General features: G+C 43.2%; 1 protein-coding gene across 1 annotated transcript in view; it reads left to right on the top strand.

Annotated features, from left to right (window-relative positions):
* ICE1 (interactor of little elongation complex ELL subunit 1) overlaps positions 1-26,398 on the top strand; it is a 42,226-nt gene continuing 15,828 nt past the window's right edge. The window contains exons 1-14 of the mRNA XM_038770498.1: positions 1-241; positions 6,283-6,341; positions 8,344-8,378; positions 10,167-10,185; positions 11,272-11,383; positions 12,266-12,342; positions 13,575-13,612; positions 15,720-15,802; positions 16,096-16,135; positions 16,219-16,278; positions 17,865-17,954; positions 18,063-18,125; positions 18,695-19,071; positions 20,554-25,596. Of these exons, the coding sequence (XP_038626426.1) occupies positions 158-241; positions 6,283-6,341; positions 8,344-8,378; positions 10,167-10,185; positions 11,272-11,383; positions 12,266-12,342; positions 13,575-13,612; positions 15,720-15,802; positions 16,096-16,135; positions 16,219-16,278; positions 17,865-17,954; positions 18,063-18,125; positions 18,695-19,071; positions 20,554-25,596 (6,180 nt within the window). The 5' untranslated portion in view covers positions 1-157. The remainder of the gene's footprint in view (positions 242-6,282; positions 6,342-8,343; positions 8,379-10,166; positions 10,186-11,271; positions 11,384-12,265; positions 12,343-13,574; positions 13,613-15,719; positions 15,803-16,095; positions 16,136-16,218; positions 16,279-17,864; positions 17,955-18,062; positions 18,126-18,694; positions 19,072-20,553; positions 25,597-26,398) is intronic.

Below are 26,398 nucleotides of genomic sequence, written 5' to 3'. Positions count from 1 at the left end.
GGCAGCCCCGGGGGCCTTGGGGCGGAGGTGGTCGGCCCCCGGCCGGGGCTCGGATGGCCGACGACGAGGGGGACGACGACGACGACGACGAGGAGGAGGAGGAGGAGGAGGAAGAAGAGGGGGGTCCCGGTCCGGGGACGACGTCCTCCCCCCCACCATGATGCCCGGGGAGACGCAGTCCCTGAGGGCCGGCACCGCGGCGGACGCCTCGGGCTGCCAGGGCTGCTCCGCGCTGCACCAGGTACACAAACAACCCCTCCCCTCAGCTCTCCTCCCCTCAGCTCCCCTCACCCCCTCCTCGCCCTCCTTTCAGTCATTCATTTAGTCAGTCGCATTTATGGAGCGCTTGCTTTCATTCATTCATTCAATTCATTCATTCAGCCGTATTTATGGAGCGCTTACTTTCATTCATTCATTCAGTTCATTCATTCAGCCGTGTTTATGGAGCGCTTACTGTCATTCATTCAGCCGTATTTATGGAGCGCTTACTTTCATTCATTCATTCAATTCATTCAATCGTATTTATGGAGCCCTTACTTCCATTCATTCATTCAGTCGTATTAATGGAGCGCTTACTTTCATTCATTCATTCAGTCGTATTGAGCGCTTATTTTCATTAATTCATTCATTCAATCAGTTCATTCATTCATTCAATCAGTTCATTCATTCATTCAGTCAGTTCATTCATTCAATCAGTTCATTCATTCAGTCAGTTCATTCATTCAGTCAGTTCATTCATTCGATCGTATTTACTGAGCGTTTACTTTCATTCATTCATTCAATTCATTCAATCGCATTTATGGAGCCCTTACTTTCATTCATTCATTCAGTCGTATTAATGGAGCACTTACTTTCATTCATTCAGTCGTATTGAGCGCTTTCATTCATTCATTCAATCAGTTCATTCATTCAGTCAGTCAGTTCATTCATTCATTCAATCAGTTCATTCATTCATTCAATCAGTTCATTCATTCAATCAGTTCATTCATTCATTCAATCAGTTCATTCATTCAATCAGCTCATTCATTCAATCGTATTTATTGAGTGCTCACTTTCATTCATTCAGTCAATTCATTCAGCCGTGTTTATGGAGCACTTACTTTCATTCATTCAATTCATTCATTCAGCCATATTTATGGAGCGCTTTCATTCATTCATTCAATCGCATTTATGGAGCACTTACTTTCATTCATTCAATCCATTCATTCGATCGTATTTACTGAGCACCTGCTTTCATTCATTCAGTCAGTCATATTGAGTGCTTACTTTCATTCATTCATTCATTCAGTCGTATTTATTGAGCACTTACTTTCGTTCATTCAGTCAGTCATATTTATGGAGTGCTTACTTTCATTCATTCATTCGTTCCATTCACTCATTCAGTCATATTTATGGAGCGCTTACTTTCATTCATTCAATTCATTCCTTCAGCCGTATTTACGGAGTGCTTACTTTCATTCATTCAATTCATTCAGTCAGTCGTTTTTATGGAGTGCTTAGTTTCATCCATTCATTCAATCGTATTTATGGAGCACTTACTTTCATTCATTCAATTCATCCATTCAGTCGTATTTATGGAGCGCTTACTTTCATTCATTCAAATTCATTCATTCAATCGCATTTATGGAGCGCTTACTTTCATTCATTCAATTCAGTCATTCAATTGTATTTATTGAGTGCTTACATTCATTCATTCATTCATTCAATTCTTTCAGTCGTATTTATGGAGCACTTACTTTCATTTATTCAGTCATTCAATTCATTCATTCAATCGTATTTACTGAGCGCTTACTGTGTGCAGAGCACTGTACTAAGCAATTGGGAAGTATACGCTGGCAACATAAAGAGACAGTCCCTACCCAACAGCGGGCTCACAGTCTAGAAGGGGGGGACAAGACAACAAAACATATTAACAAAATAGAATAAATATGTACAAATAAAATAAATAAATAGAGTAATAAATACATACAAATATATATATATATGTATATACAGTGTATATACGTACTTACTGCATGCAGAGCACTGTACTAAGCGCTTGGGAAGTACAAGTCGGCAACACATAGAGACGGTTCCTACCCAATAGTGGGCTCACAGTCTAGAAGGGGAAGACAGACAACAAAACAAAACATGTTAACAAAGTAAAATAAATAGAATAAATATGTACAAGTAAAATAAATAGAGTAATAAATCTGTACAAATGTATATACATATATCCAGGTGCTGTAGGGAGGGGAAGGGGGAGGAGAGGGAGAGGAAGGAGGGGATTCAGTCTGGGAAGGCCTCCTTCTCCCCTTTCCTGCCCCCCTCCTCTCCGTCCTCCTCTCCTCCTCCTCCTTTCATTCATTCAGTCGTATTTATTGAGCGCTTACTGTGTGCAGAGCACTGCGCTTGGGAAGTCCAAGTTGGCAACGTATAGAGACGGTCCCTACCCAACAGCGGGCTCACAGTCTAGAAGGGGGAGACAGACAACAAAACAAAACATATTAACAAAATAAAATACATAGAATAAATATGTACAAGTAAAATAAATAGAGTAATAAATGTGTACAAACATATATGCATATATACAGACAACACAGAGACCCCGAATCTTAAGAATAATAATAATAATGATGGCATTTATTAAGCACTTACTATGTGCAAACCATTGTTCTAAGTGCTGGGGAGGTTACAAAGTGATTAGATTGTCCCATGGAGGGGGCTCACAATCTTCATCCCAATTTTACAGATGAGGTAACTGAGGCCCAGAGAAGTGAAGTGACTTGCCCAAAGTCACACAGCTGACAGTTGATGGAGCCGGGATTTGAACCCATGACCTCTGACTCCAAAGCCCAAGCTCTTTCCATTGCGCCCCACTGCTTCTCTTCCCTTCCCTTCTCCTCTCTTCCCATTCTCCCTCCTCCCGTCCTCCCTCCCTTCTTCCTTCCTTCTTGCTCTCCTCGCCCTCCTCCCCTTTCTGTCTTCCCTGTCCTCCTCCTTCCTCCCCTCCTGTCCTCCTCTCCTCATCCTCTTTCCCTTCCCACCTCCTCCCTTCCCTCCTGTCGTCCTCTCCCCGTCCTCCTTCCCTTCCCTGCGGTCCTCTCTGCCCTCCTCTCTCTCCATTCATTCTTTAACTCATTCAATCATATTGAGCACTTACTGTGTGCAGAGCACTGTACTAAGCGCTTGGGAAGTACAAGTTGGCAACATATAGAGACGGTCCCTACCCAACAGCGGCATCCTCCCTCCCTTCCATCCTCCCTCCCTTCCGTCCTCTCCTCATCGTCCTCCCTCCCTTCTCCCTTCCCTCCCACCCTCCTCGTCCTCCTCCCCGTCCTCCTTCATCATCATCAATCGTATTTATTGAGCGCTTACTATGTGCAGAGCACTGTACTAAGCGCTTGGGAAGTACAAATTGGCAACATATAGAGACAGTCCCTACCCAACAGTGGGCTCACAGTCTAAAAGGGGAGACAGAGAACAAAACCAAACATACTAACAAAATAAAATAAATAGAATAGATATGTTCAAATAAAATAAATAGAGTAATAATTAGAGTAATCTCCGTCCTCCCTCCCTCCTTCTCTTCCCTCCTCCTCTCTCCTCATCCTTCCTCCTCCCATCCTTCCTTCCCTTGTCCCATCCTCCTCCCATCCCCATCCCCTCACCCTTCCCTTCTCCCATCCTCGTCCTGCATTCCTATCCTCCCATCCGCATCCTTCCTCTTCCCATCCCCGTCCTTCTTCCATTCCTTTCTCCCATCCCCATCCTCTCTTCCTCCCCTCTTCCCCTCCCCATCCTCACTCAGAAAATACCATGGCTTGGCACGACCATCTAGCCTGCCTTTTGGACCACAGTTCTGACTAGGAAGTTAGGTACCATTTGGAGCCGATTGTGGAATTTGGGGTTCTTTGGAACTTGGGGGCGATGTTTGGTTTACCTCTGAGAAACTGGATGATTGAAGTGGTCAAAAAGCTAAGGGCACGCATCCAGACTTTTCATCCATTTGTGTGCCCTGCCTCTTCTGCCCACTTTGCTGCCAAGTTGGTCGCCAGGTCAGCCTGTGTGTTTTAAGTTTTCTGGGATTTTCATCTACACCGGAAGTCTGTTGCTCAGGCTTTCTCTTCCTTATAGACTCCAGCCGCAGATTTAGTCAAGCAGTTTCTGCTCATCAGTTACCGTGCCCAGAATAAATAACAGCTGATTCTCCTATCGAGCGGGCGCTGTGTTCTTGAAGAACCTCCCGAAAAGGAGAAGTTGTGTTGTGATACGCCTCGAACGCCACCACATCGCATCCTATGCAAAACATGAATGAAAACACAGGTTTTCACTTCTGCTGGAGATTACTTTAGAACTTTCGGTGCTGAAGTGGTTTCCCTAGGAGAGTTGATTAAGTGCTTCTGATCCCTCTACGTGCGTAGATCTCGATGTCACGGTCTTTCTGGACCTTTAAAGAGCATCTTCTTTGTAAAGAGAAGCAGTGTGGTCTAGTGGATAGTGCACGGGCCTGGAGTAAGAAAGACCAGGGTTCTCTTCCCGGCTCCGCCACTTACCAGCTGGGTGACCTTGGGCAAGTCATTTAACTTCTGGGCCTCAGTTACTGCAGCTGTAAAATGGGGATTAAGACTGTGACCCCATGTGGAACACGGACTGTGTCCAACCTGATTAGCTTTAGTCAATCCCAGTGTTTAGTAGAGTGCCCGGCACATAGTAAGCGCTTAACAAATACCATAAAAGAAGTTTAAGCTAAAAGGAGAATTTTTAAAGGGTTGGAATTCAAATTAAGACACTTTCTGCCTTATAGCCGTCATCCAGAGCATTCGTTAGGTGCCTGCCTCTCCCCCGTCTAGGCTGTAAGCTCCTTGCGGACAGGGACTGTGTCTGTTCTGTTGTCCTCTCCCAAGCACTTAGTACAGTGCTCTGCATGCAGTAAGTGCTCAGTAAATTCCATTAAAAAAATGAAGGACAATGCTGTTGTGTAGGGTCATACCGCAGATAGCAAAAGAGAAATAACAGTTATGGTAATATGTGCTTGCTGTGTGCCAGGCACTGTACTAAACGCTGGGATGGGTACAAGCAAATTCGAGTTGGACACGTTCCCTGTCCCATGTGGGATTCACAGTCTCAGTCCCCAATTTACAGAGGAGGTAACTGTGGCCCACAGAAGTGACGTGACTTGCCCAAGGTCACAAGACAGGCAAGCACTATAAAATGGGGATTCAGACTGTAAGCCCCGTGTTGGGCATGGATTGTTTTCCAATCTGATTATCCTGTGTCTACCCCAGTGCTCAGTACGATGTCTGGCACACAGTAAGCACTTAAAAAAAATAGCCGTCATATTACAGATTATTTACATTAATGTCTGTCTCCCCCTCTAGATAGTAAGCTCATTGTGGAGAGGGAGCGTGTTTGCCAACTCTGTTGTACTGTACTCTCCCAAGAGCTTGGTACGGTGTTTTGCACCTAGTAAGCACTCAGTAAATACCACTGATGACGATATGCCGACTATGCTATTATATCCTCCTCCTCACTGGTCTCCAATCTCTCCCATTTCTGATCCATGTTGCATTCTGCATCCTGGATCTTTCTAAAATGTCATTTTACACCCGTCTCTCCATCCATCAGTGGCTTCTCTCTGCATCCGTCTATACTTCGGAACTACACTTGATCCTCTACTAGCATGTCTCTGGCCCCTTGTTCACACCCTCTTTCCTCCTGCCTGGAACTCATCAGATCTGCCAGCCTGCCCCGCATCCTTCAAATCTGCCAAACCTCAGCTCTCCCCACCTTTAAAGCCTTGTTGAAATTCCCCCTCTTCCAAGAGGTTCTTGTTCATTTTTCCTCTCCTCATCATTTCCCCACATCACATTCCCACCTACCAACCACCTTAATACTTAAAAACTCAACCACAACGGCCCATATCCGTTTATATTCTCTTTAAGTACCACCTTTCCATTCTCTTCCTCCTCCTCTCACTAAATTATGTTGTCTCTTTCCCTCTTTGGATCGTGAGCTCCTTGATGACAAGCGTCAGAGCTTTTCCTCTGTTGTACTTTCCCAAGAGATTAGTATAGTGCTCTGCTTACAGGAGGTGCGCAATAAGAACTGCTCATTAACTAGCTTCTGATCTATGGGGATTATGCTTCTCCAAAAGTGGATTTATCCAATTTGGTTATGAGAAGGCATTGAAAATTTAGAATCAACTACCAGGTCCAAAAACTTTGTCAATTTGTGACCCATGGGTCATTGCCAGCGTGGGGATAACTGATGATTTAAATGTATTATTTTTCTTATTTTCAGAATTTAAATGAATATGTGACTGCGTTAATCACCCTAAAGCAAAAAATAATTGATACGGGGTAAGTGTTTTTGCTAATTTTTGAAAATCGGCATTTTAGTGTTAACACTTCTCAGGGAAGAACATCTTCCAAGTTTCTCGGTCTAGATTTCTGTTTGGCTTTCGCCACGAGAGCCCAACTCATTCATAAGCCAGCTGCATTCTCCTTCTAAGGAGTGATCCTAGGATAAGACCTACCAAGGAGGATTCAAAATCAGGGTTTGAAAATATGATAGCTTAAAGAGGTCCGCTCTGTTTTTAAAAAATGTTTGATCTCGGTCCTCCAACATTTTGAAGAAGTGGGGGATGTGTTTTTATCCATAAGATAATTTGGAGAGTGGGGAGGAGGTTCTGAACTCAGGGCAATGTTAGATGGGAAAAAAACAGACGGCTTAGTAACGTAACGTCGGATCGTGTTGATGTGATATCATTTGGTCATTCCCTTCTTGGAATCATGGTAGACTTTTATTAGCCAGTCATCGCTAGCACTTAGCTTCCCAGAAAACTCATCCAGTTCTCTCTCATCAGGGTTTCAGAGATATAAGGAGTATCATCCTTGACCTCTGGACATATCTGACTGTCAGATTGAGTTTGTAGTTTCTTTTCTGTAATTAAGCTTTCCGAGTCCCGACAGCAGGAAGGGAGCAGGGAGGCTAGTGCTGATGATTACGGAGCAATAATAGGAGCGTTCACAGAGGAACTGACTTCTCTGGCAAGGAGGGATTTTATTGCCATTCAACCTTTATTGCTCCGAATTTTTCCTTTTTTCTCGTGACCTGTGTTCCAGTTTTAAAATCCTACAAGAATGGTGCAAGTAGAGTTAGGGATTCTGAACCAGACTGAATGTGAAATTGTTCTGAGGCGTAACACAGGGTCTGTTCTCAAGGAGCCATATCTGTGTCCAGTGGATCTCACGGCTGCGGAACTGGATGGGCGATCCAGACTTTGGGCTCGTGGTTCCCTGGCACTTCCCCCTTCTGGAACCGCAGGCGTCACCTGGTCCGTCCCGGGCAGCGAGCTAACCAGCCGAGGGTCGGGCGGAAGGTGAATCTCCTGATGTTGGCATCAGGTGGCTACTTGTTTGCCCCTCCTGTCAGCTCCCCCGTTCCCAGCAGCTGTGACGCCCTCTGCGTCTCAGCATTCACCAAATGTCGGTACCATGAAGGTCACAGCCGTAAGGACGAACAAATTCCCAGCTCACCCTGTGTCCTGAGGCACGCAGGTAGTGAAATGAGGGAAATGGGCATTCTTCTCTATCTGTCGAGTATCGTTATTTGCTAGAAGTGGGTGCCCGTTGGCGAGCTTGGCAGCTCGCGGAAAGGTGACCGATCGGAAAAATCAAGGGTTCATTTGGGAAAACAGGAAATGGCGTTTGAGGACCTAGAATTTCTTCCCAGGTCTGTCATTTTCTCCATCACACGGATTAAGCTGGTAATGTCTGAATGATGAAAGAATTCCGATGAGAGGCCACGAATTGTCTCAATTTTGTGATGTTCCGTTAAGCCTTATAAAAGCCTGTTTGAACCTCAAGCTGAAGAAGGATTAGAGGTTATTCAGAACTGATTGGTTTGACATAGCTCACCGCGGTTCAACAGCGTATTTAAAAGATGTCTCGTCCCGCGCTTTTAGTAGTAATGGTTTGAACAGAGCCGCTCACAGTGTCGTCCCGGCCGGGCACATGCTCCATCTGGACACATTGTACTTGATGGGAGACTCCATTGTCATCATCATCGTCCTCATCATTTGCGTACGTTTCGAATGATGTAGCAATATGACATCATCCTGTGGTAAATTTGGCCACGATTTGGAGAAGTCCAACTGGAATATACTTAATATGTACATTTAAAAGTGAGTCAAAATTGTACTTAAATTAATGGCAGCATGGTAATGTGTTTGTTTATAATTGTCTAGATTTTCTGAAACCAATCTGATTAAAGAAGTGTAACTTTGCCACTTTACAAGTTCCCAGGTACCCAATGACTACCTAGAAAGGAATTCATTCTCTCCTTAATTCTCTTTTACAGAAATCTGCTGGCAGAATATCAACATAAATGTAATGATATCCTTTACAATTTTTTTTAACTTCTAAGCTTAAGGTGTACATTATTTTCCAGATTTTTATTGGTGCCAATTTAGAGGGCATTTTCTGAAGAGATTTTGGTTTTTTTATGTTTTTCATTGTACAGTTGGAAAAGGAGCTGAAAGACTACTGTGGGACCGTGTCTCTTTATATGTATTTTGGGCACTGATTAAATGCTGATAGTAATGATTGTGTGGAATCAGAAGGTTTTTGTGATTAGACTTGGCCCAGAATTTTGAGTCCTGTAGGTTATCTCTGTTTTCCTGAATTATGCAACTCTGTTTCCCAAGACTATTGGTCATCATCATCAATCGTATTTATGAGCGCTTACTGTGTGCAGAGCACTGTGCTAAGCGCTTGGGAAGTACAAGTTGGCAACATATAGAGACAGTCCCTACCCAACAATGGGCTCACAGTCTAAAAGATCTTATGTGGGGGAGCAGATTTGTTACCCCGGCGCTTAGAACAGTGCTTGGCACATAGCGCTTAACAAATACCAAATTAACAGTAATAATAATAATAATTTGGGGTATCCAATTTGAAGTGATAGCTACTTAGGAATTATATTTGAGTTTCATTAAGACTCTGTCTCACTAGTTTGATTAAAAACTTTGAAAACCTCAGCAATGCTTTTTAGGTTTGAAAAGTACTGATAATATAAAGGGGGACAACGGTGTTAAAAGGAAGAGAAATTAATTATTTAGACTAAACTTTTAGAAGACATTATTCAAAAGGTTGCTGAAATGCTCCCGTTACATTATAAACTCTAGTTCAGGGGCCATATTCCTTTTGTCTGTACTCTGGCAAAAGCTCAGCAAATAATATTAAGCTCCTAAAGGGCAGGAATCATATCTAACAACTCTGTCATACTCTTCCACGTGCTCAGTGAGGTGCTCTATACACAGTTAGCACTCAGGTTGATTGAACAGACTGAACTTTGTCCAAGGAAAGCATGGAATAATAAACTGTACCTGGTTTCTTCTCCCGAATAGCTATCTCTACAAGTACCCTTAAAAGCGCTTCAAATGGAAGATGAGGGAACCCCTTCCTCAGCCTTTGTCCTTTTTACATCAAAGATGATTTTTCCAGATTGGATGTGCCATTCAGGTAGTCCTTCAGAGAGCAAGGAGACCAAATTAGGCATCCCGTAAGGGGACATATTTACAATTTTTCACCTATATGCCTGACCAAAACAGGAAATTACCCAGACCAGATCCTTATTAGAGCATTAAGTGTAATGAAAAATTACTTCCTAGTCCTAGTATGCCATACTTCCACATACATAGCCCAGTGAATTAATGTATATTAACTGTTTTGACAATCACGCTACCTTCTTAACTTGTTCAGCTTATGATTGGCTGTAACCCCCATCAGTTCTTTTTCTGCTGTCTTTTCATCTGGTCGGACTTTCTCCATTGTATTATTTATGTTACTACACCTATCGAAGGGAATCAATTTTGCACTTGTCTTCACCGAATTGCATCAAGTTATTACAGGACCATTTTTCCAGTTTGTCCAGGTCACTGTAAATTTTGTTCTTGTCTTCTCAAATTTTTCTCACTTCCTGAATCATGCAAGTGGGGAAATCCAAAAGCATCCGTGAAGTCTTTTGGGGTATTGAAAGGGCACTGTCCAGTACCTTCTTTGGTGAAATGGAAGGGGGACAGAAAGTAGCGTGAAGACTATGAATTTGGTTGATTAAAAATAACTTTTCCCTCCGGAAGAAATAAAAGACACAGTTCTAAGTTTTCTTTAACCAAAGATTACAGCTGCAATTTGCCGAAAGGTAAGTGTACATTTACATAATAGCCATTTATAGTATTTTAAGTGATATTACTTAGTTTGACCCCAAAGAAAGAAAGGAGCAAAGCAAGCTTCGTTTTGGTGGTTCTGCTACTACCCTACTGTAGTTTTTTTCAACCTGATCACTTGGGTAACAGATTTGTCCGTTTCTTCCTCGTGGCTTTCTGATTACAGTAAAGCGCACTGTCCAATGTCCTGCTCGCAAATATGACGTGATTTATTAAACCGTGCAGCAGAATCATCCAAATTGTTGAGCAGCTCGTTGTGGGCAGGGATTGTCACTTTTGTTGTACTTTCCCAAGTGCTTAGTACAGTGCTCCACAAACAGTAAGTGCGAAATCAATACGACTGAAGGAATGAATTTGTCCTCTCTGTAGAATTCAGTTCAGATGTCAGGGAGATCAGAAGAGCTCCAAAACAGCAGCTTGTTTAACTGAATTGATTGCTCTGCACAATCTTATTACGTTCAGAATCTAGCTTAGCTTCAATGTGGACTTTTAACCGAGTTTTTCGTCCTTCCGTTTGGAATGAAGCCTAATAGCGACAGATTATTTCTTGTGATTTGGACAATTTAATCGGGTCGTCTCGACCGTGAGCCCCATGTGGGACAGGGACTGTGGTCTGACTGGATAACGTTGTATTTACCTCAGTCAGTTCAGTGCTCGGCACATCGTGAGTGCTTGATGAATAGTCATCATTAGTAAATTATCATTATTATTTAAGGGCTTGTTAACTTCGCACTTTTGAAATAATGAAAGTCACTTCATTCCAAATGTGTCCAGATGTTTTACATTTCCTAACTAAGCCGGTGAACCAGATTCGCAGCTTTCAATGCCTCGTTTTCAGTGCATGTGGATTAATAGAACAAAGGATCATTTTTCCGGGAGGGGGGCAGTGATTTCAGAGCTGTTCTGGTGATTTGGTTTGTAGGACAGAAGTAGATTTCCACCCTTCTCACCCTCCAAATATGGTCCAATACTAAAGTGACCAGAGCAGGGTTGGTTTTGAATCATTTATGACAATAGCAATATACAAGCACAGTAAAGCTCACTTGTTTTCTTCATTTTAGAGAAAACAGCACACTTCGTCACCAAGTAGAACAGATGCTGGAAAAAATTTCCCCTCTGGAGAAATGTCAGGAGGAACTGGGATGCTTGAAAGCAGAGCTGGAAGAGAAAAAGGTAAAAATTGGTCTGAAACTTGCTCCAAAGTCCCACATGTTCAGCTTTCTGTAATCAGAAGGAAATAAGGTTAGAGGTGCGTTTTTCTTTCATGCAAATCTATATCTTTACAGAACCTATTTTCCATCCCTTAAATAGCAGCTAATACATTCAGCTTGTCTTTTATTACTCGCAGGTTTTTGCCTAACAAGTCTTTCCTGGTCTGTATTTTTGTTTCTCCTTTCTAAAAATTTTGTCCTTACTGAATTTTGCCCCATTTATTCAATTTGTCTAGGTCATGGAGTTTTATTCCTATCTTCCAAATTGCTCAAAATCCCCCCCCCCCCCCAATTTAGTTTCATCTGCAAATCGGATAAACCCGTTCTGGATTCCTTTGTTTGATGTTAGTAAGCCTTAAACAGAACTGGTCCTTGGACTCAAAAAGGTTTATGAACTATCCCGTGACCATCTGTTCCATCGATTATACCTGTGTGGCAGGTAGGGCTTGTTGTGGGATCAACGCGGTGTCCATTTGCTCATCTGGAAGGGCTTCTGAACGGATGCCCTTTTCAGATTTCTCCAGGGAATGAATGGGAGTTCTGATCTTAGATCCGGTAAAGTCAGGGCAAGATCAGAGGAAGCGCAGGTCAACATGAGCCTGTCTTCCTGCTCTTCATCTTTTCTGGTCTGGCCACATATAGAAAGATAGGTTCCTCAAGTGTCCTAAGGTATGATTATTCAGTGTCCTTCCTGAATCTTTAGAAATTAAATCCTTGCCAACTAGTCGAGGACCACCAGGGAATCGATTGGGAATGGGGAAAGGAACTGAGCACTCTCCGTGTATTTTGTTCCTGAAAGAGAGGCAGCTATCGACTAATGACTATTTTCTTTTTCCCTTGGTAGAGTACACTCAAGTTATACCAGGAGACTCATCTGGAATACACACGTGTGAAAGAAGAATGCCTACAAAGTGATATTGTGTAAGTGTGCTCAAATACGTATATATAATATATTAATATATCAAGCCATTATTAATATAATTAGTATATTAGAATAAAATATGTATAATAATTTTTTACATTATTTTAAAGGTAATTAATGCATTTCACTTTTAGGTCCTGTGTGATTAATAGTAATTTTTAATTTTAAAGGTCATTCATGCATTTCACTTTTAGGTCCTGTGTGATTAACATTAATTTTTAATGAGCTATACCTGCGTATTTATGTTGGATACCCTGTGATATATCTGTTGCCAACCCACTGTTTGGAGTTGTCTTCTTTTACTCTGCAGTGTCTTAAACCATGTATTTTGGGGTCTTCAGAAATAATCCAGTCATATAAAATAAACAGAACTGTCATGTATCAGAGACCATTCATTTCCAGGTTATTTAAAGCGGTCACATTGTAGACCCACAAAAATTTATGAATTGCAACATATTATACTATTATTATAACACTATTAGTGTTATTGGAAAGAACACTAGTTTGAATGATAACGCCGGCCTATATTACTGCTGCTGGGCTTCCTTGGACAAATGCCACATTCTGTACTAACCTACCAATCACTTTTAAAAATGGCATTTACTTATTTTAAATAAGAAGTCTAATAACCTCAGTAATTAATTATGGTATTTGTTGGTGGCTACTATGTGCCAAGCACTGTAATAAGCACTGGGGAGGGTACAAGATAATTACAGTGGACACAGTCCCTGTCCCACGAGGGGCTCTCAGTCTGAATCGGCAGCAGGAAGGTTTAATCCCCATTTGACAGATGAGATGGCCAAGGCATAAAGAAAACAAGTGACTTGCCCAAGGTCACTAAGCAGACAAGTGGCAGAGCTGGGGTTAGAATCCAGATCCTCTGTTTCCCAGTCCCGGGTTCTTTCCACTAGGCTATGCTGCTTCTCCATAGTTATTTAATTAGTAATAAAAGTGTTTTGTTCTGTTTTTCTTGATGCCTTTAAGCTGCAGCAGTTTGTTTTGTATAAGGAGCAGTTTGTTTTTCTTGTTTGACACTGCCTATATATTCATATTCATACCTTTATACTGTACAATTTTCCCAAGCGCTTAGTACATTGCTCCGCATGCAGTAAGTGCGCAGTAAATCCCAGTAATTGATTGATACCTCACCAGCTAAAAAAATCTAGTTTTCGAAGCAGTTTCATGTCTGATACTCCGATCTTCAGCAGCTAACATATAATTTCATCATCAGGAAGAAGAAACTGGAAGCCAGAGTGAAAAAGCTGGAAGGTAACTCGCACGACTATAATTATTTTAATAATGGGGAGTATTTGGTATTTGGCACTAATGCCTGGTAAAATGATCTTTCTCCCATCATCTTTGATGGTGCCTTAATGGATAACCATTAACAGCTCTGTCAGAGAAAGTATAAATACTGTACTTATCTCTGAAATCACTAGACAATATTATCTAACCTAAATGTGACAAATGCACGAAATGTTGTTACAGCCATAATTGTCAGAGCATTTTAGTTTTCCCGTACATGGTTTCAATTAGGAGTGGGTTTATTTTAGAAAATGGAAAGGTAGAATTTCTGAACTCTGTTCTGTAGGAAATAACTTGCCAGTAGAAAAAGCTGCTGTTTGTAGCCATGAAATCAGTGGAAATCTGTAATGTAATAGGAGAAAAGTTGAAAGCCTATTTTTTTCCAAATCCTAGTATTTTGGTAAAAATGACTGCTGTGATTTCTCCATTTGAGAGAGATCTTGGAAAACTACTTAGGTTTGAGTAGCGTAGTTCAGTCGTTTGTTAGAGGCCTTTCTGTCGTAGAACAGTCTGTCTTTAACTCTGGGTTAGAACACTTTGAACATCTGGAACAATTCTGTCAGCATTCCCAATGAACTGTACTTAATACGGAATGCAAGGCAAGATCCACCACCCCCCCATTTGCAAAGGCACACTAAAATCAAGGGAGCAGGGCCCAGGTCCAAAGGGAACAAAGGACCACATCCCAGGAGCATCAGGACAGAAAGGAACAAGGAGGTGCATGAGAACCTGCCGTTACTTCTGAATTTAGTGTCACTTTGAAATCCTGGGCGATTCCTCCCTGTGTCGTTTAGTGTTGATCTCCCTCACTAGATTATTACCGTAAACTCTTTGAGGGCAAGGAATCATCATCATCAATCGTATTTATTGAGCGCTTACTATGTGCAGAGCACTGTACTAGGCGCTTGGGAAGTACAAATTGGCAACACATACTGCGACTGCCAACTGCATTGAGCTCGCCCAAGCGCATTGAATGGTTTTTTGCCTTCAGTAAGCGCTCAAGAAATAGCACTGGTGGAGAAGGATCACTAACGGTGCAGTCCTGGAAAGCATTCGGCCCATCAGGGTTGAGGCGGTGTCGCACGGGAGACAAGATCGTTGAAAGCAGGAGACCGAGGCCAATTTTTAAGGGGTAAATAGAGGGAGATCTGGTGTAAGTGTGTAGGACCACCAAGAGAGGGATTATCCAGAGGGCTATTTAAAAAGATGACAAAAGCATTCCAAGTGATGGATGAGGTAGCACATAGCAAAGGATTCGTGTTTTAAAATGATGGTCTACGTGTTTCTCCTCCACTCCTCAGTAACTTCCTCTCAACCTCTGCATCAAGCTGAGGAAGGTTGGAACTGGTTCTTCAGGCATTCATATAATAAAAGGGAAAGGACCTTTATAGAAATATTAACGTATAGGGAGTAGTTAACTTGGTGAATTGGAAGCTGAGTGTGAATAAACTTTTTTCCAGTATATGAACGGTTTTTGTTCAGAGGTTGGTGATCAGCCATTCCAGTGTTAAATACTGGAATTCTAAAAGATGACAGTGACTCGAGGGTGGTTTAGTGTAGGTGTGACAAGGCCTGAAGACTTTGAGATTGGTCATGGAGCTTCCCAAGATTTCTTCCCCAAATGCTAACGATGTATGGCACCCTGGGAACACTCTAGGGTGCTGAGTGATGTGATCTCCGACCTACGATCATTGTTTTAACCGGGAGGCCAGCTACACGGGGAGAAATCAACCAGGATTTCAAACTGACACTAAATTCAGAAGCAACAATGGGTTCTCAAGCATCTCCTTGTTCCTTTCTGCCCCTAGTGCCGCCTTCCCAATATTCTAAAAGTAACACTAAGATTTTTAGTAACGTAGAAGATGCTTTAAATAGTAAATCTGTAAAGAATCAGTTCGGGAGTGTTCTCTGTGTTCATAAAAGTCCCAGACAAGTGGATCAGAAATACTGGATGCTTCATTTTAAGATATACACATTGTAATTTTGCATAATGTAAGGATTTTAACTCTAACAACACAATTGATGTTTTTTCCTCCTATCTTCCTTCCCCATTTGCACTCTTGAAATGCAGAGGCTGCAGTAAAACAGACCCAGGACTTCAAGCAATTGAAAATGGAAAAGAAAATTCTTGAAAAGGAGCTTAAGAAGGCACAGGTAATACTGATATTTTGTATAATTTCTAATGTGAGGGTTTATGGTTTGGGTGAGTTTGGTGTAAGATCTCAGGATGTAATAAAGAAAGGTTTCTATGAAGACTTCAATTTTTGAAGTTCAAATAATGGAACCAATTTGAACGGTGCCATGCAAGAATACTTGGCATTTTGTCATCGTTTAGTAGTAACTGAGGCTTTCGTGAAGATGATGCATTTTAGGTGTTGTTCAGGTGTGGGGAATATTAGGAAATTATCAATGGCAAACATTGTAATGTAAAACTTGTTTTTTTGCAGGAAAAAATAGAGGCATTTCCCAAGCAGAAGAATAAAAAAGGTGATTATCTTGCACATCCGTACTTTCATAATTTTCCATTTATATTTGAATTCAAACTGATGGATTTTCATTTATCTTTATAGTGCTGAAACATACAGGAACACAAAGCTCCAGTGATGATCCAGTTGCAAACTTAGATAAAAGTGAGTATAAGGCATGTGAATTTCTACTCCACTTCCCAGAGCTAAAAATTTGTTGTTGTTTTTTATTTAGCAGGAGTTGGTTTTTCTAGACCAGCAATTGTAACTTAGCAATATCAATGGTTTTAAGTGATTGTAATGGGAATGTTTAAAAAGCGTGTGTGGATCCATTATTATTACTATCTCCCTTAGGTAGCTTTTGGAATAAAGATCAGTCGTTTTGTTTTTAAAAAAATAAAACCGAATCCACATCAAACCATTTTCAGACTGTTTTTGGCAAGAAATCAGTACTGATGTTTTGTTTGGGTTACTTGCCATTTAAAAAAGCCAAATCATAAGTACCATATCAGCTACATTAAATCTTCAGTCAGTTAATGGCAATTATTGGCGCTTACTGTGGTCAGAGAACCATCTTAAGCGCTTGGGAAAGTACAGTGCAACAGAGTTGGTAGACACATTCCCTGCCCACATTGAGCTTACAGCCTAAAGGAGGAGACAGACATCAAGATAAATAAATAATTTATGGATATATACATAAGTGCTGTGGGGCTGAGGTTATGGTGAATACCAAATGCTCAAAGGATACCGATTCAAGTTAATCGACATCGCAGAAAGGAGATGGAGCTGGGGAAAAGAGGGTTTATTGGGGAAAGGCCTCTTGGAGGTTGTGGGAACTTAATAAGGTTTTGAAGGTAGGGAGACTGCTGGTCTGGCATATTTGGAGGAAGAGGGAGTTGGAGGTGAGAGGGATGACACGGGCCAGGAGCTGGTGGCGAGATAAATGGGAATAGAGCACAATCAGTCATATTTATTGAGCACGTATGGTGTGCAGAGCACTGTACAAAGTGCTTGAGGGAGTAAAACCCAACAGTGAGTGAGCAGACTGATGGTAGAGGAGGCTCTGGGAGGAGATCGGTGAGTTAAAGTTGGAGGGGGTGAGCTGATTGAGTGCTTTAAAGCCAGTGGTAAGGAGTTTCTGTTACCGAGGTAGATGAGCAACGACTGGAGGCTCTTGAGGAATGAGGAGACTTGAACTAATCTTTTTCTAGAAGAATGATCTGAGCGACAGAGTGAAGTATGGACTGGGATGGAGAGAGACAGGAGAGAGGGAGGTCGGTGAGGAGGACAGGTACAGTAGTCAAGGTGGAATCGGATAAGTGCTTGGATCAGTTAAGTAGCCACTTGGATGGAGAGGACAGGGTGGGTTGTAGCAACGTTGTGAAGGTATGGAACTTACAGGATTTGGTGACGGATTGAATACGTGTGTAGTGTGAGAGGTGATTCGAGGACAACAGAAAGTTAAGGGCTTGTGAGATACTGAGGATAATGGCATTGTTTATAGGGATGGGGAAGACTGGGGAGGCCAGGGTTTGGGTGGGAAGATAGGAGTTTTGTTTCGGACATGTTTAGTTTGAGCTGTCAACAGTGCGGTCTTGTCCTGCACTGTTTGATTTTTGGAATTCTCTTCTCTGCCCTTAAGTGAAAAGCAACGAAAGCCATTGTTTTTATAAATGCAAGGTATCATTAGGGGTCTAAAATAGGAATGGCAACACAGTAGATCCCTATTATGCTTCCTTTTTTTATTTCAGAAAAAATAAGATTGTTACTGAAAGAACTCTGGCTGTGCATTGACTCCACCTCAGAGACCCTGCAGCCTGAGGATGAAGAATGCATCCCAGGTAAGAGAAATCCACCTGAGCATGAATTTGAGCTAAGTTATTTTTTCCTAGTGAATTGTCACCCAATGTTCTCAGTAAATAATGGGATTTTATTTTATTTTTTAACAGCACCTTCCTTCGAAGAACTTTCAGCAACACCAGAAAAGAAAACTAAGGCTTTGAGTCAGGAAGGTGCGTGATGCAGCATTTAAGAACGTGTGAAAGAATACACATTTTATGAGTTCTAAGAATAGAAGTATCATTTCACCTGTACATATCGTCCTTAATTGGCACACTTTCAGTGCAGTTTAGCAATGTTGTACTGGCTTCTAGTACTCCCTCTTCTAGACTGTGAGCCCACTGTTGGGTAGGGACTGTCTCGCTATGTTGCCAACTTGTACTTCCCAAGAGCTTAGTACAGTGCTCTGCACACAGTAAGTGCTCAGTAAATACGATTGATTGATTGATTGGCTTCCAAATAAGTATCTGCTGAACAAGGTCTCCAAATCAGGGGATGACAGTTGAATGAGTCCCTCGATTCAGTTCAGAATGGCGTAACATTCTTACCTCTGGCATGAAAGCCTGCTGCGTGGTAGATTGGCAGCCATAAAATCCAGTTTGAGAGAGAACATTTCCTTTTTAAAGTAATCATTTAACTTACTTAGCTTTATTAACTCGAGGGGACTTACCATAAAGGTAGTTGAGCACTAACCTCCATAAAGCTTGTAGTCCATATGTGATTTCTAAATATTTGCTCATAGACAAGGCGGCCAAAGAACAGCGAGAATCCAGGAAGTCTCCTGATGACTGTGAAGCGCCTCCACACCAGAGCAGTCCCGTAGAAAGCCTAGAAATGCAGACGTGCTTAACAACACTGTCAATGGAAGTAGACCAGGAACTTCCCGCCTTGGACTTCTCAGCCGATGACAGGATCAGCGAAGAGGACTGCAGTATGGAAATTGCTTTTCACGAGGACAACAGGACGGAGCCTGGGAGGACAGAAGAGGCGCAGGACAGATGTTCTGACTTCCCGGGTGAAACACCCAAACTCACTGAAGAGGAGCTACAAGTAATCTTGAACTGGGTCACACCCCCACCCCTTTTGTCTCCGGTGAAATCGTTGCCACGGTTCACGCCAGTGAGTTATATTATGTTTGCAGTTGTTTTTCCCGGTTGATACTCTGATATTTTCTTTCAGGCTGTCTCGGGAAGCCAATTGTTATCAATTAGTGTGTGTTGGTTATGTAAATGTAAAAGACTAAAAGTCACAGAATTGGGGCCAAAATCTGTTTTTTATTTTGAATCAGTGGAAAATCTGGGAGTTTCTCTGGATCGCCTTCCTCAAATGTCTTCCATTCAGGAGGGGAGAAGCTGAAAAACTTTTTTTTCGGGATCAGATCGGTGGTCAGCCCAGTCCACTGTTTTCGTCAGCGGCCCCAAACGAGGCTTAGAGACAGCAAGGCTTGTTGGCTGATTTGAAATCTCAGTTAGTCTCACTCACTCAAGTTGCTCATCACTGCACAAATTTTCAGCTTTATTTCCATTCTAAATTGCTCCACCTCTTTGCCAAGTAATTTTCAGCCTTTTTTTTTTAGGTAATTAGTTTTTGATGAATGGGTTCACATCCTTTGGTATACTAGAGCCAATAGAATGGTAATGGCATGCTGAAAGTGTTTATTGAATATAAGTGGATTTCATTTCCATTTGTTTTATGATGTTTTCAATTATTTTATTATTGACCAAGGAGGTTGTAGTTCTGAGGGATTACTTTGAGATTTTAAAACAGTGCAGCCGTGCCATTTGGCATGCTACTTCTTGCGAAAAGCACTGACAGTATTTTAATATTCCTTGTCAGCAGTGAGCAAGGAAATCTTTAAAGAGGGGACAAAAGGCTTTCTAGCTATGCAAGTGAAAATACAGACGAGCAATGATATCTAGAACGTTGCCTCCGGCCTCCTTTTGTGATGCAACTTTTGGCAGAGAGATGTCTCCATGTGATAGTCACCTAGGGAGTTTCATTTTGTGCTTACTGGCGTGTCTTGCCCAAGGAAGTGAAACCCAGGTTGGTTTCATTCGATCGCCACGTCGCGAAAAAGAAAGCAGTCGTCTTCGTCTCAGGGACGTCTTGCTCGTTTGTCTCTCTGTTAAGTTTAAAATAGCCAAGTGCTTTTGAGGCAGACACTAACCAGTGACTCTAAGGATCAAAAATTGGGGTCAGAAGTGATGCCAGGCATGCAGTTCAATTTTTTTTTTTGCAACAGCAAAGTCATCTACAGGAATCTTTTCCTTAAATGCTTCTCTACTCTTGTGGGGGATTCCTCCTGCTGGCGTGCACTTCCCACTGTAACATTTTTTAATCCTTATCTAGTGCCATGTCACATTTTAACTGGAACATATTACTTCCTGTTTTTCTGAGTGGTCCTTCATCCTCTGGACTTCCTGGGGTATTTGAGAGGTTTGTTCAAAGGGAAGTCTCTAACTCAGTAAGAATGATTCATCTTATGGAGGCAAATTGATTAAGCTTGGACGGTTCCCACTTAATTAAAAAGATAGCAGTGATTTTGAGTCTTGAATTTAAGAATTTCATATTTGATGATGAAAACTGTTCTGTTGTTTGAAGGACACGTTGTTTGGAGACCTTTCGGATTCCAGTGACGACGAAATATCTCATAGCGCACAAGCTGTTGAATGTATTTTAGAAAACAGTCCAGCCGAATTCCAGAATTCACGTGACCTCAGCAGTGTAGAAGAGGAAAGTAAACACTGGGGTGAAGGGCCTGAACCAATCCCAGGAATAGTGAGCCCAAGTAAACCGGATAAGAATGATGTCACACCTGGAGCGTACGACAGTTTGACAACAGAATTAAGACTTTGTAGTGAGGACAGAATGGAATCAGAGCAAACAGATTCGATAACTTACACCAGAACTAGCGAAGAACATCCGGCAATGCCATCTGAATGTGTAACGGATGACAAGTTGGGGACATCAGAGAAGATAGAAAGCGAAATGGCAGAAACAGTCCAGGAGGTGAATCTCAAACCAGTGCAAGTCGAAGAAACGGCCTGTGCAATTGTTTGGTCGTCCCCTGGCACTGAGTGCCTGCAGCAGGCGACCAGTGACCCAGTGCTAGCGGTGGAGGCTGCCACTTCACATACAGATCTGTGTAGCCCTAATCGTAGCCAGGAAAGGTTCATTCAGCCATCTGAGTCTCAGGGGGAGAGTGTGTCAACTAACGAACAAGTGTCCAAATCGAAACTTGATAAACAAATGGAAATCGCCTGTCTCAGTGAAAATGTGTCGACAGCCCACGAACATCTCCGGAAAGAAGGCAGAGAGGCAATGAGTGAAAAGGGAGAAATGAAAACGCCCAGCCATAAATCAGAGCCCAGTTTACAAGATACCAGTGAATCAGAAGAAAGAGAGGCCGCCATTAGAACAAATAACACTGTGAAGGATCTTTCGTTTTCCTTTGCTGCCGATGCTTCTTCGTCGTTTAACTCCAGTGATTTCAAGAGTCAGGATAATGAGTTCACTTATCAGTCCAGTAAGGAAAGCACAGTAAAACAGTTCGTTGTTACAGACTCTGTTACTGAGGCCAACCTTGGTGAGATCTCACAGGTAGAACCAGAAACTTGTGAGCCAGTTCATCAGTCTCAAAATTTGTCCACATTGGACGGGCAGTCTGAGCCTTCAGCGGGTTCTCGAGGTGAAAGCAAATTGCAGCTCAACCTGCAGGCTTTGAAGCCTGGATCAGGGCCGACACACCCAGACCAAAATAGCACAGAGCCGGAGGACGCTGGCATTACAAGAGACCGGACCGAAGTGCGACCAAGCGATCGGTCGGGATGTGGAGCCAGAAGTGGTGAACAAGATAAAATTGAAGATCAGAGGATTGGGGTTAATGAAACTCTATTAGAAAATCCATCTTTAAGTGACTCTCTTAGCAATTTGGTCAAGTGTGATCATAGTTTTGAAATATACAAATCACGTAGCAATGAAGAAACCGATCAGCTACTGAAGAGAAATATTGAAAGACCAGAAGCCGAACCAGTCAGCGAACAAGAAGTTTTGAAGTTAGAACTGAAGTCTACCTTCGAAGGCGCAAGAATATCACCTAAATTAGAATTTCTTGAAGGAGAAAATGATCCCATAGAACTGAAGGAGGACTTACTCGTAGCTAGCCCTAACCATAGGACTCTGTCATTATCCCTCGAAACAAATCTGAGATCAGACAGTGAACAGAAAACATCTGAAAAAAAGCCAGTTGTGGAACTTGAGTCTCTAAAATCGTGTGGTAGGCAAGTTAATATTCAAGCTGAACAAATGTCACCCGAACCAAAGAGTGTCATAGAGGAAAACGACCCACCATTAGAAAACAAGGAAATAGATGCTATAAAGCGTGCCACATCAGAGGTCGAGCAAGCTACTTCAACCTGGCCACAGTCTGATTTGAAGGCTTTTGCTGGTTTCCTAGCCGTAGAAAATTCCACGTGCGCAACAGCCAGAGAATCACCGGTCTCTTCTGAAGGAGTCTCAGTTCAAAGCCAGAAAAGCCAAACGTCAGAAATGTTTGTCCTGCATGATGGAGAGAAGCCAAATCAGCCTTGTAGCACCACGATTCTGACTACCTCAGAAGTGGGTGTTGATGAAGATCCCCAGCATTGTATAACTGGGACATGGGAGGATGGCAAGGCTTTAGAGGAAAGAGACCCTGGGGGTTCAGTAAGTTTGGGAGGCGAAGCTCAAACGGTATGCCCCGACTTCGTATCTCCGAGAACGCCCCAGATCCAGAATGGACTTCTGCAGCAGAAATGCAGAGTTTCTGACCAAGCTGATACGGGTTCTTTTTTCGGGTGCTTTAAAACATTTTCTTCCCTAAGTAAAGAAAATGGCAGAGACACAAATTCCGTCAATCACTCTTTGCAGTTTCCCATGGCTTACCGGCAAGCAGAATGTGCTAATGTTAAAAAAGTGACACGTGAGCCACTCGGTCACGCAAGTGAAAGTAACATTGAGAAAGAAATTGAGAGTGAGAGCGAGCAAACTGTTCTTGCCGTAGAACCACAAAAGCAACAGACAGAAGTTGCGAATGAAGATACCGATATACATGTGGTAAAACGAAAGCGTTGGCCATCCACGGAAATCGAATCTTTAACGTCCGTGCTGGAAAATTTTAACCTGAATGCTGCATCTGAGAGCAGTGGATTTTCAGCGGTGGGAGAAGAGTGTGACAACGATCCTGTAAGGAATTATACAGCGGGGAACTCTACGGTAGAAAGTGCTGATGAAGAAAGGGTGACCTGTAAGGAAGGGGAAAAAGAACTGAAGGAAGATGAGGTGATATCTGGAGAAAAAAATGGAAGCCAACTTTGGGAAGAGTCTTCTGAGGCTACCAAGGAAACGAGTGAATCTGAAGAAGAGGTTTATCCCTTAAGAAAAGTCAGGAGTAAGAGCCAGCCTACTCAGTGTTTTGTCGGGGCCTCACTTCAGACACCTACCCGAGAAGATGCACCAAGAATTGAGACCAATTTCAAGAATCCCGCTGGCAGCAAATCTGGAGACTCCACTCTTACGAACACATGCAGCAATCTGGCAAGGGAAGAGTTTCAAGGCATCTTTCTACCTTGTGCCGTGGCTAACTCTTCTTCATCAGATGCCGCAGATGAGCTACCACCAGTGGTGGAAAAACTTGATCGTAAAAACGGTCCTCCCGCGGTTGATGGGGTCATCATTGAAACCACCCAGAGAGCACCAGCACCGATGGAAAACCTCCGTCATAAAAATGGCCCTCCCGTGCTCGGCGGGGTAAACAGTGAAACGACCCAAAGAGAAGAACACAAACAATGCTCAGCCGCACAAAGGGGAGCTAGTGATGGAGGAAACGTTTCGTTCGAGTGCACGGAATCTCCATTAGAGACGTCGGAGACGTTAGTACAGGACCCCACAGAGAATGATACTGATGGGTCAGAAAATATCCAACTGCAGGATCAGGTGTCAGAGATGGACGCCGAAATTGTAAATCGATGTGTTGTGAAGAACGGAGAATTGGATCTAGGAATCATAGAGTCTGGCAGCCAGAGGTTGGTAAATGGCGAACTCCTCGAGTCAGAAATGGACCAGACCGAGGCACGTGCGACTCCTGCAGAAGACCCTAAAGCTCAAAATAGTATTTGTCCAGAAGATGATCTCGCTTCCCAGAAGCTCGACCATCCTTTAATGTCTCCGGAAAGTTTTTCCAGAAGTGGTAAAAGCACTGTTTCCAAAGAAAGCTGTTTGTGGAATCTGCTACCTACGTCTGGGGAAATCTCCGTCCCTCGAGAACAGAATTTAACTCTTGAGTCCCAGAGCATTGAATTCGATAGTAGAGACGATATCTTAGAATTGGAGACGTTCGGCGACTCAGCGTGTATAAACAAGAAACAGTCAAATCTCCCGAATGGAAAGTTGCCAAATCCGTCGGCAGAGGTTTCCACCAAGGCAAAACCTGAACAGGGGAGGCCTCCTCAGAAATTATCGCAAAGCAGATGTAAAGCGAAACTTCAACAGGGTCATGTAACCCAGCCGGTTTTAGCAAATGCCGATACTTCTACACCTACAAAATGTTCTTCTGATGTGATCAACAGAATAAGGGAAGAGATAGGTCCACCTCTGCCTCCTCTGCTGCCCCCTTTACTGGATACACCCCCGAGAGCTCTGCGTCCAGTTTCCCCTATAATGTCAACTTCCAGTCAGTCCTCGCTACCGTCACCTCTTGATGACTTGATTTCCCCGTTACGGGACACGCCAGTTCCTCCGCTCATGTCTCCGCTGCCAGATGATCCTCGGTACAAATCGCCTCTGTTCGCTAGTCCGTCGCCCTCGGATGCGTTAGCCGGTCGAAGGATCCTGACGTCCCCCTTGCAGTTTTGTGCTGCCACGCCGAAGCACGCCCTCCCTGTGCCTGGAAGACTTCCTCCGTCTGCGGTGGGCAACTCTGCGCCCGGAAGGCCGCAGGAGAATTCTGTGAAGATCCTTGACACCATGTACCCGGAATTATCTGCCAGAGCAAGAACGCTCAACATCCTCAAAGGCAACATTCAGCTGAGTAGATGCCCCCAGTCCAACTGCAAAAGTTTACCGGGGTCCGTCAACCAGATCACGGGATTCAAAGCAATCGCTTCCACGTCCACGGCGTTCGTTAAAACGGGAAGCAGCGCCAATGCCGAGAGCAGCCAAGAGCAGTCGGCGGACACGGAGAGTCAGTCCACAAGGTCGCAGGGGTGTAAAAGGGCATCAGTGTCCACATCAGTTCTGCGAAGCGCCAAGAGGCTGCGTCTAGACAGCGAGTCGCCCGAAGCGGAGAACGTTATGGGTGATGTTCCCGCGGGAATCACCGGAGACCTCCCAGCGGAGTCCTCTCCAATTGAAAGCCAGGTGACGTGCGACGGTGAGACCGGTGGCGAGCCAGCAGACAACTCCGCTAGCGAGTCGCCTTCACCGACCGAAGAGACGGCCGAGCCCTGCGACGAGGGCGTGACTACTGCGCTGAAGAAAATCGCCGAAACGTGCTTTGATCTCTTGCCTGTCATTTCCAGCCATGTGTATGTGGGAAACATTTCGAGGAAGCCGGTGATGAGAGATCAGGAGAAAGAAGTTGTCTCTGAATTCGCAATCACGAAGAAGGTAAGGGGTGTGCTTCGGTTTGTCGCTGATTTCCACCATTCCGTTTGATACCGTGAAAAGTTCACTGAATTCGTAGGAGAGGTGAATTGCCCACCAAAAAATTAGGATTCAGGGGATGAAAGTTTGGCTGCAGAAGCTTTCATTTGTCTTTGTATGGTGTTTAAGTCCTTACTGTGAGCCAGGGACTGGGAGAGCCACAAAATAATTAGGTTGGACGTAAGTCTGTGTCCTGTATGGGGATCACATTCTTGATCCCCATTTTACAAATGAGGTAACTGAGGCCCAGAGAAGTTAAGTGACTTGTCCAAGGTCACGCAGCTGACAGGTGGCAAAGCAGGAATTAGAACCCAGGTCCTTCTGACTCCTGGGCCCCTTCTCTGTCAACTAGGCCGTGCTTCATGTTCGGTAGTTCTCTGTTGGCTTTGTTCACTTGTCATTTTTTTTTGCAGATGAGTGCTCCGTTAACAAAATCTTGTAGGCACTGTGCTTTCCGTTGGCAAGTACCGCAAAAAGGAGCTTTCTCGTCTCTCTCAGTCTACAAACTTTATTTTGAAGTTTTCGTCCCGACTTTGTTCCTGATGCCTATGACATGCTTTGAACAAAACTCTTCCGTCCTTCAGAGCGAATCATTGTAAAGCAGTTTGTCATTTGTCCCCTTTGCTGAAGTGTTATCAATAAGTGTTCTGAGACAGACCTTTTGGACGGAAAATGGAATATTCAGAACCCTCCTAAAATCACATACCCTCCAAGAGTTCTTCCCAGACTAAGCCCTTTATTTCCTCTATCTTCCCCTCTGCATCAA

Source organism: Tachyglossus aculeatus, chromosome X3, assembly GCF_015852505.1.
Source record: "Tachyglossus aculeatus isolate mTacAcu1 chromosome X3, mTacAcu1.pri, whole genome shotgun sequence".
NCBI lineage: Eukaryota > Metazoa > Chordata > Mammalia > Monotremata > Tachyglossidae > Tachyglossus > Tachyglossus aculeatus.
The sequence above is the reverse complement of the archived record's forward strand: the minus strand, read 5'-3'. Positions and strand labels throughout refer to the sequence as shown.